The sequence below is a fragment of the Coregonus lavaretus genome (genome assembly GCF_964263955.1).
Source record: "Coregonus lavaretus genome assembly, contig: HAP1_SCAFFOLD_770, whole genome shotgun sequence".
In the NCBI taxonomy this organism is placed as follows: Eukaryota; Metazoa; Chordata; class Actinopteri; order Salmoniformes; family Salmonidae; genus Coregonus; species Coregonus lavaretus.
Genome location: NW_028156374.1, coordinates 164,349 through 175,545, shown reverse-complemented (window position 1 = coordinate 175,545; position 11,197 = coordinate 164,349). Strand labels below are relative to the sequence as shown.

At 41.5% G+C, this 11,197-nt stretch overlaps 1 protein-coding gene across 1 annotated transcript in view; it reads left to right on the top strand.

Annotated features, from left to right (window-relative positions):
• Positions 1-181: 181 nt before the first annotated feature.
• Positions 182-11,197, top strand: part of LOC311126430 (sushi domain-containing protein 2-like) — a 47,951-nt gene continuing 36,935 nt past the window's right edge. Inside the window, exons 1-2 of the mRNA XM_084200431.1 lie at positions 182-478; positions 2,455-2,659. Of these exons, the coding sequence (XP_084056557.1) occupies positions 337-478; positions 2,455-2,659 (347 nt within the window). The 5' untranslated portion in view covers positions 182-336. The remainder of the gene's footprint in view (positions 479-2,454; positions 2,660-11,197) is intronic.

Sequence of the window (11,197 nt, the reverse complement as noted above, 5' to 3'; positions counted from 1 at the left end):
ATGCGTGGAAACCGTGCCTTTTCGCTTATTAGCACGAGACCGTTGAAAGCGCTACAATGTTGCAGGAAAAACGTATAAAGTTATCGAACTGTAATTCGAAGGCTATTTAATCTATTTAAATATGACTTATATTTACCTTTTTTGCAACCTTTTATTCTCTAAAATAGCAACAAGTTACACTGCAGCGCGATACACTTCTCTACTAGAAGTAAACATGTGTCAGTGCCATATTCTGTTAAAGAATAACAGTGCGTGACACACTTGCCTGGAGCCAAATATTAATTATCGGAAAGACCTTTGTTACTTTTAGAACACCGCAAATGCAGGTCTTTCTGAATGCCACATCGTCATAACAGTGTGCTGATAAAAATGAATAGACAGGGAAAGAATGTAGAACAGCTGTCTACTATGAGGTTCAAGTGGAGACAGAGCGTCTTGCTCTTAGCAGTGATACTTGGATGCATTTCCGAAATAACTGGTAAGTTACCATTCTTCAAGTTAAATATGTATATAAAAGTTTAAGAAGAAATTTAATTCTGTCAAGTAGATACATTATTACTGGGTTAAAAGCTCTTAACACGCAAGTACAGAGTCCCAACAAAACTTGATTGTCAATAACAGTTGTGAACGTGAGATTGACGAATGTATTTCTAAACAGTAGATTCATTACCAGAGAACTATACGTATTAATGTTCAGGAGATAACATAACTACTTCTTGAACAGTATCAGATAGGGCTAATCGATTTGATTGTCCTACTATTGTATTATTTTGCATATGAAAACTGCTTATAAATATTTACTTGGCCTAGTGTTTATTTTCCATTAAAATCCCTTTTATTAATTTTTTTACATACTGTAGGCTACTGCATATAATTAACTAGTACACAAACATATTATTTATAATGACCTGAAAATATACTGAACAAAAATATACGCAAGGAAGGATAAACGCAACTGTAAATAAACGCAACATGCAACAATTTCAAAGAATTTGCTGAGTTAAAGTTCATATGAGGAACTCAGTCAGTTGAAATAAATTCATTAGGCCCTAATCTATGGATTTCACATGACTGGGAATACAGATATGCATCTGTTGATCACAGATACCTTTTAAAAAATGGCCCTCACAATGGGCCTCAGGATCTCGTCACAATATTTCTGTGCATTCAAATTGCCACCGATAAAATGCAATTGTGTTCGTTCTCCATAGCTTATGCCTGCCCATACCATAACTCCACCGCCACCATGGCACACTCTGTTCACAACGTTGACATCAGCAAACCCCTCTCCCACACAACTCCATACACGTGTTCTGCGGTTGTGAGGCCAGTTGGACCTACTGCCAAATTCTCTAAAATGACGTTGGAGGCGGCTTATGGTAGAGAAATTAACATTAAATTCTCTGGCAACAGCTCTGGTGGACATTCCAATTGCACGCTCCCTCTATTTGAGACATCTGTGGCATTGTTGTGTGACAAAACTGCACATTTTAGAGTGGCCTTTTATTGTCCCCAGCACAAGGTGCACCTGTTTTAATGATCATGCTGTTTAAGTTGAGGAGAGACTGACTGCATCACTTCTTCATTTTATAAGAAACATTAATGTGTTGAAAATCCCAAATTGTTTGCATAGTCAACTTACACACAGCTCTGACACACCCACTTACCCCACCAGACATGCCACCAGGGGTCTTTTCACAGTCCCCAAATCCAGAACAAATTCAAGAAAGCGTACAGTATTATATAGAGCCATTATTGCATGGAACTCCGTTCCATCTCATATTGCTCAAATAAAGAGCAAACCTGGTTTCAAAAAGCAGGTAAAGCAACACCTCACGTCACAACGCCTCTCCCCTATTTGACCTAGGTAGTTTGTGTGTATGTATTGATATGTAGGCTACGTGTGCCTTTAAAATGTATGTAGTTTCTTTCCTTGAGCTGTTCTTGTCTATTCATGTTCTCTATTATGTCATTTTTCATGTTTTGTGTGGACCCCAGGAAGAGTAGCTGCTGCTTTTGCAACAGCTAATGGGGATCCTAATAAAATACCAAATCAGCTTCTTGATATGCCACACCTGTCAGGTGGATGGATTATCTTGGCAAAGGAGAACTGCTCACTAACAGGGATGTAAACAAATTAATGCACAACATTTTATAGAAATAAGCTTTTTGTGCGTCCGGAAAATTTCTGGGATCTTTTATTTCAGCTCATGAAACACTTTACATGTTGTGTTTATATTTTTGTTCAGTGTAGTTTATACATTTCATTTGCTTATAAGAAATCACGCAGCTGACCAAATTACGTGAAATTTTAGTTCTGTGTTAACCGAGATTAATACGATTCAGATACCAACTACTGTAATTGTTACCATAGTATTGTATGTTAAAAAAACAAACAAGTTAAAACAAAATAGTTATCTTTTGAGTAAGATAAGAAGATGTATCTTTCTTCAGGTCAATCATGTGAGGGACAGTGTGGTGAAACATGGGAGACGTGTTCATGCCATGCTACATGTGTGTCCCTACTGAGCTGCTGTGGAGATTACAGGCAGTACTGTCTCCAGATCTCCCCGTACTCAGGGACCATGATGGGTGGAAGTGTCTTCTCTATTCTCAATGCCACCTTCTATCCAAGCAAGCAAGAGCAGCTCACCTGCAGGTAGGTGTGGGTCACGCACACACACACACACACACACACACACACACACACACACACACACACATTCTCTCTTACACAACAACAGAGCGGTCTGGTCATGAGATAACTGTGGGAGGTAAACATCTATGTAGCGTCTAGCTGTAGTGACCTTTGTAACACATATTGACACGTTTGAGATATGTCATGGGTTAACCCTGGACTATCATGGGTTAACCCTGGGCTCTTAAATCCTTAACTCAACTCTGTGGTTGGACCCTATAAAGTCAATATCTTGAAAGATACCAATTAGTTTAGTGTGTAAACAGCTTATCCTACCCAACTCCTAACTGTAACCGTTAGTATGAAGTGACAACTGACCTTACTTTAAATCAGTTTCTACCAGGGGGAACCTCATCCTTCCTTACTGTAAATCAGTTTCTACCAGGGGCAACATCATCCTTCCTTACTGTAAATCAGTTTCTACCAGGAGCAACCTCATCTTTCCTTACTGTAAATCAGTTTCTACCAGGGGGAACCTCATCCTTCCTTACTGTAAATCAGTTTCTACCAGGGGCAACATCATCCTTCCTTACTGTAAATCAGTTTCTACCAGGAGCAACCTCATCTTTCCTTACTGTAAATCAGTTTCTACCATGGGCAACCTCATCCTCCTTTACTGTAAATCAGTTTCTACCATGGGCAACCTCATCCTTCTTTACTGTAAATCAGTTTCTACCAGGGGCAACCTCATCCTTCCTTACTGTAAATCAGTTTCTACCAGGGGCAACTTCATCCTTCCTTACTGTAAATCAGTTTCTTTCCAGGGGCAACCTCATCCTTCCTTACTGTAAATCAGTTTCTACCAGGGGCAACCTCACCTTCCTTACTGTAAATCAGTTTCTTCCAGGGGCAACTTCATCCCTTCCTTACTGTAAATCAGTTTCTACCATGGGAAACTTCATCCCTTCCTTACTGTAAATCAGTTTCTACCAGGAGCAACCTCATCTTTCCTTACTGTAAATCAGTTTCTACCATGGGCAACCTCATCCTTCTTTACTGTAAATCAGTTTCTACCATGGGCAACCTCATCCTTCTTTACTGTAAATCAGTTTCTACCAGGGGCAACTTCATCCTTCCTTACTGTAAATCAGTTTCTTTCCAGGGGCAACCTCACCTTCCTTACTGTAAATCAGTTTCTACCATGGGCAACCTGTTAAGTGAATTATTTAACAAACTATTTTAGTGTCTCTGTGCGTCTCCCAAAAGGTTGTAAGTTTTTTGGGATTTAAGTAACGCCCAGAGTCCCGGTCTGCATGGTCAGAGATATTTATTCATTGAGAATTCTGCCATCACAATTTCAGAGTCCATCTTTTATACTCATACGTCATACAAAAAGAAATCCCTTCCCTCTGTAGGCGGGCTGTAGTTTTCCACTCTAAAACTGCTCTACTGACCTTCAGTTCACACACACACACATATACACACATGCATACACACATACATACACACACACACACACACATATCCTACTCCCTGCTTTACTCAGTTATTGCCGTTCTCACAATATTCTGCACCATGTTTTCATAAGTTTCTCCCCTCCCTAAATTGGGAGGCCTCTTTATCTTAGTTTCTCAGTTGTCTTTGTTGTCTGGCCTGACTCTTACTCACATTGCTAAATAATGGCTCAATGCCATAGCCTTTACTGGTCCTACACTCACACATTATACACAGTTTCAGGGTGTAATAATTAGTCATTAATAATTAATCTATCAATTCCACCCTTTGACTAAATATTACACACATACAAAATATATGTTGTTATAGAAATGAATCACACTCATTGAAGTATATAAGTTGGTTTGCATATTAAAACATTACAGGTTCATCAGGGTTACCCCATGATTAAAAGCATAACGTTACTTTTTAGCAATGGTAACTAGTACATCATACTTAAAACGAGACTTTAATACACAAAAGATCATTACAATAACTTTTAAACTAGAGATTTATAGTTCTAGGAAAACATCCAGTCTCAAATTATCTGGATCGTCGTCGTCCTCCACCAAGCCTGGTAGGTCATATCCTTCAGTCGGAGTCCGGGATTGGGCCGTATCTCACCATCTGTTGGGAAACTGCCTTGCTCACCAACCCTCAGACACAGGGAATAAGACAACATCCACAAAGAACAAGTATACTCATAGAAGCTATAACTTCACCCAGAATAGTTACAACAATAGTTTTCCATTTACCAAATATGTTATCAAACTAACCGTTTAGGGAGCTATCAATACCAGAGTTCTCAGCCAGTTCGTTCGCCAGCGTGGTGAGTCCCTGAAGCGCTTTGGTCACGGACCCGTCCGGTGCTGTATTGTTTGGGGATGAAAGTACAGCACATAGATCCAAACAGAACACAAACCCCGTCCCGCTCAGCCAAAAGCATATCTAAAGCTGTTCTATTCTGCCATGTCATTAAGCTAGTTGCCGCTGTCTGCTCAGCTAATCCCTTTATTGCATCACAAGTGTGGTTTATAAATCTTTGCTGGTTATAGTAAACATAATTCATCCAATCTACGTTTTTATTAATTGTTGACCACCAGAAAATACTTGATTCAAACCCAGCTGCGATCTGATTCCTAGCTTTGAATTGTTCTGGAACCCCTCGAGGTACTCCTATCCCATCAATATATATATATCCTTTCATCAAAGGATCCCGGGAGGAGGTTCTACTTTCTACGTGACAACTCACCAGTCTCTGACACGTTTGATTGTTTGCGTATGTAGGTGAGTTCACAATCAGTTATCACCACACAACCATCAGATGTCAATACGGGCCTGGTTTTGGTTCCTAAAATCCTCTGGCTGCAACAAAGAGGAGAGATTAGTCATGGTCTCTTTAGGTGTGACATTCTCTGTGTGGGAGCAGGAGCTAAGATGCCTTACCCTGTATCCTATCTTATTAGTCATAGAAAAACAATAAGAATCCCCTGTGACTTCAAACTGAGGCAACCCAGGTCGGGATGACTTTGTTATGGGGGGTACAGATAGTGCAAGTTACTACAAGACTCTTTCACCACATTCCCAGGTGGCTTGCATGGAACCTGACAGAGAGTTAAAGCCTGTCAAGGGGAACGGAGTAGTTGTTAACCTTGGTTTGGCTGTCCTACAGGCATAACAGTCCTCTTTAGACTGTATACTGAATCCATTCCAACCACAGGTTAAAATCTATTTACTCCGTCTCCATCTGTACTACTTCCTTCAGGTCTATAGTTTGCACTGTCTCACTACCTCCCTCAGAGAGGTTTACTCTATAGGGTGCCCCAGTTGAAGAAGATATCTCACTTGTCAGGTCTGTAATCTGTTTTAGCATAATTCAGACTTTCAGACAGTACCTACCCTCATATGGGTCGCACTGCCATTTCTGATAATTCCCTACTTTCACAATACTACACCTGTCCCTAAACTGTGTATGGAGATTGACATATCCCCCCCCCCGCTTGGTATAAGCAACTACATAGTCCCAGGATGTACATGGTGACATACATATGGTGATGTCCTTCCCTAAAGTCCCTAGTATTTCCCCTTTCCCTACGTCTAGCTGTCTCCTATGCCTTTTCAACTTGTGTTAGGTTAACTACCACTTCTGGCTGAAACAGGAGGGTCCATGTGTGTTAGGAATATGGCCCCCACAATCAGACAGCTACCTACCGTCGGGAGACCTGTGAATCCCCACCCTTGCCCTGAGAACATGTCAGATGCCAGAGGCCAACCCATTGCTTCACCTTCTACCGAACTCACACAGGGATGATCAGACAGGGTAAGGGAATCTTCGTTAAGGAGCCAACCCCCGGACCCTTGTGGTTATCGGATCTTTCTCCTAACTCTGTGTTTGTTCGTCAGGTGTAGCTGGTTTTGCCTTTTTACAGTGTGTGACATGCACCCAGATGGATCTCTCAGCTGTTCTGCTGGCAAAGGCAGTACTTGGTAGGGCCCTTCCCGCCAGGCCTGCTTCAGTCTCCTGGTTAGATAGAGTGGGTCACCTTCTCCTTTAATTCACCTGTGGGGGCACAAAACCTCTGACATACAGGTGTGGTTAATAAACGACCTTCTCACGTGTTCTGCTAGGGTGCTCTCTAGTTCTATGTCTGCCTGTCTGGTTCTGCCAACTGTGGCATTCTGTAAGGTCTTCCAAACACTTTCTCAAAGGGGGATAACCCATTTTATCTGGGGTTACTCTAAATTTCTTCCCTTCACTCCGTGATAACACTATAAAATCCATTTCCAATTGCTGGAAAGGGTACTTAGCCGGAGGATACTCACCCTGAGGTGCCCTTTGTCTGCCCTGGTGATTAGTTTGAGCACAGATAACACATATTTTTAAAAAAAAATAATTAGTAATCCCATGTGCAACAAAGTGTTGTCTAATCTGTTCTACCATCCATCCCTCCTTTTGACACATGTCACTGCCCATGTGTCAATATTATCACCTACCTAACAATCACTTAGGTAATATTGGTAATTTATCATCCAATTGCCATCCCTTATTTTTATTTATTGGTAAAATAAACTATCTTAAAGTCCTCCTCTCATGCCTTTAGAATTTACCAGTGTGGATGATTAATTAACACCAGAAAGTTAAAACAGAGTTCAGAGGCAATTGAAATTCCATCCCATAGTATACCAAACATTACCATTATTCTAAATATTTAATAAATGTTACTTATCCCAAGTGTTCATTAATCCTCATGACATTCATTCTCATAAGAAATCATATATACCCCAAACTCAGCAAAAACCTAAAAAACTCCATAAAATTCACTGTGTGCTCCTCTAAGACCTATCACCCTTGACCTGCTGAAAACCCCCCAAAATTGAAACAACAAGGCTTTATAAACATCATACTAGGTGTGTTGTTTTTTATTTGAAAACCCCAATTAAAAAACAACAACCAAACAGCCAGGTCATGAGGACTCCTGATTTCTCTCTTCCCCTTCTGCCTACAGTTTCTTAACTGGTGCCCTTTCCTTGCACAGTAACTACACGGTTCCTCACATTCTCTAGCAAAATGTCCCGTTTTGTCACAATTGTAACACTTCCACTCACTCCTGTCTCCACTATTACCATTTCCTTCTTGTCTGTCTTTGCTACCGTAACCTCTCTTCTCTCCTAGCTATTGACTAATAGTCTCACTGTCTCTAATTCAACACAAAACCCCATCATCCAATGTACTCCCAGCAGAACTGGAAAAAAAACAAAACAGACTGTGATTTCCAGGACACTGCACCTTTGTTTCTGGCCTCACTATCTCCCCGGGAATTGGCCCTCCCTCAAGGTCCCTCCCAATCTGCTCTTGGTAAACTGCAAACCTTTTATTGCTTCTGGTTTCATAGGGTATTGCTTCTGATATAGCCTATGATTAGATTTGGGTATCACCTGTACTGGAATTACCCCTTTTATTAATCCTACGTCTGCTGGACCCTGGGACCACAAATGCTCTGGAACTTCTTTTAAGTCTGACTCCTGTTGTTCTGTCAACAGGTATTCCTCTCCTCAGCATCTGCTATTCTCATCTAAATGTACTATCTGTGGATGGGCTGTGTTGATCGCCACTCACAATATTGACCCAATCAGTGATCCTCTTGCCCTTGGATACCCACTGGCCCATGTCTTTCCAGTCCTCTGCTGGCTCCTTTGCTAGGGACACATGTGGGCTCCATATTTCCCTGAACAGTCTCTGACTTTGGGGCCCTATTTCCACCTCCACTACTGCGTGGGTGTTGTCATAGTAAAACCATTTCAAGGCTATAGTCCTTTCTGTGGTTTTAAACAGAGCTTCCTCATATTCTTTACTAGGGACAGAGTGTGTATTATACCACAGAGTACAATGTAAGTCATCCTCAGTCATTTTAGGTGAGTCAGGTACTAGGGTTTTAGTCAAGTCTACTAAGGTCTTTGGTATGTCTGAGTTACCTCCCCTCAACAGGTCCTGGCTATACCAATAACATGGTTCCCCTTCACCACTTACAACCATATTATCCTTTATCACATGAGCCTGCATTCCCCTCACTGTCGGTCTTACTTCTATGTTTAACTGCGTCATCTCATCTCTTCCCAATAGATTAACAGGACATTGTACTGAAATCAGTACAGGCAGAGTAGCTTCACTCCCTGTCTTTACATGTTTCAGTGTTACTGGTGCAGACAGCTGTTCAATACCTTTATGACCAGAGGCTGATCGCACTATAATTTTTTCTCCATTAATGTCAATTCCCTCTGGTGCATTATCTTTACAAATACAGGTTCGGTCTGCCCCAGTATCACAGAGAAATGTTATCTTTTTACCCATTACTGTCAATGTTAGGTATGGTTTCTGTTCCTGTTGTAATGCCAAATCTACAAGAGACAGATCAAACACCTCCAGTTCTCTCTCCTGCTTCTCCTTTTCTCTCCTGTCTGACTTTCTCTGCCCTTGTCCTGTACTTCCTCTATCTCTGGCTCTTCCTCACCTTCATCTTCCCTTCCTCCTCCAGCCCCTTCTTCCTCATAGGGAGGTGGGGCCGGTTGGGGGCAACATTATTCCCCTGCACTCTCCTTCTCCTCCCTACGTATTCATCATCTGGATTTTCTCTCCATGCCTGGTCTGCCAAGTTTGGATATAACCTTTCTGCCCTCTGCTCTGGGGGAGGCACGGAGACCTCAACCTTCACTTCTCTTTTCTTCCTGCCTTATCTCCTCTCTCTCCTAAGTTTCTAGTTCTACCCGCCATCTCTCCCAGAGTGGCAATTAGTTACTCTGCATCTTCCTCTTCTTTCTTGGCTCTGTCCTGTCTGTTATTCTGCTCATGATGGATTGCATGTCTCTCTGAGGCTATTACACAATTCAGTTATTTTCCCAACATACTCTCCGTAATCGGCCCATGGCAAAAGTGTCCTCTGGGCATCCCCTGAAACCCACTGCCCTCTAACGGCAGCCCAAACCTTACTATTCCTGTTTCGGGGTGGGTCATTCCTTCTACCGCTCTGGCCACGTCCTCTGTGTTCATGGCCTGTCTGCTAAATGGCATATTATTATTATTACTGTATACATCTAAGGTTGCTGGGGCCCCTTTCATTCCCCGCCAATAGATTAGGTAAGGCTATCAGTGGGTACTGGCCCCCCTCCTACTCTCTCTCTCTCTCACTGCTTATTTCTCCTTTACACACCTTATGTATCTGTTTAAGCATGGATTCGAGTTTATCTGCGTCTAGACGTCCCTCAAAACCATACCTCTCCCTCCACCTGGTTACATAATGGACATTTCTTCTATCCCTGGATTCCATTTTAATTACATCAAGTATTTCTCGTCCCCAGTAAATTCTGGGACCTCTTGTGAGGATTTGCCCCCCCCCCATGGTTGGTACTGTTAAAAATCCCTTAGCCACCTCTTCTATATAACAAGTCAATTTAACAAGTAATTCAAAATAGCTTCACACAACAACACCTTGAATCACCCCTTCCTGTATATGTAATCTTGACTAGTCCCCCAGAATTATCTCATACTTTTACAGAGGGATTGATCCCCACAATGTAATCTTGATAATTCCTGACAGTCTCATACAACAGGAATGGGTTCTCCCTCCTCTATACAACCACCTCTCCCTGTATATGTAGTCTTGACTAGTCCCCCAGAATTATCTCATACTTTTACAGAGGGATTGATCCCCACAATGTAATCTTGATAATTCCTGACAGTCTCATACAACAGGAATGGGTTCTCCCTCCTCTATACAACCACCTGGAATTATTCATGTGACTTTTGAGCAAACATTAGGTCTCACACGTATACAACCTTACATGATTATTGGTGTTGTATCGGTAACCTGGAGTTTATAAGGCTCCAGAACGGATAGAGTTACAGCAAAATCTACAGTTGTTTGTGACTTTTGACTTAACTAATATTCTATTTCTCACACATGCTATTTTAATTCCTTCTGGTGTACTTTTTGTATTTGTTTAACCCGGATTATTTGTTGACTGCGCAATAATCTCTTACAGGTTACATCCCATAGGTGTACTTTTAATAGTTCCTTCTATTTCAACACCGGGTAGTTTCTTTTGGTAATGGCCTATTACCGTGAATCATTACGGACCCACCACCAGGTTGACTAGTCCCCCAGAATTATCTCATACTTTACGGAGGAGTCTATCCTCACAATGTGTAATCTTGATAATTCCTGACAGTCAACCCCACTTAAAATGGCTACGCATTGATCAATTTGCTACTTTTCAATATTTTAGCAAGTTCTCAAATCAATTTCACCAAGTAATGAATAAAGACTACTGACCTTATCCTTGCAGCCGAGATTCAATGTAGGTTTGGATTCCGTCACCGTCTCTGTCATTAATCAGGTGTCCTCTGGCCTGTTTTAACCCTTAATGTCAAAGGGCAGGACTTTCTATTTACGAATGTATCATTCGCCCGTCGACGGTTTTCAGAGTTACCTGGAATGACAGAAACAGGGTATTGGAGTCCGGCTCAGAAGGACCAAGCTGTTAAGTGAATTATTTAACAAACTATTTTAG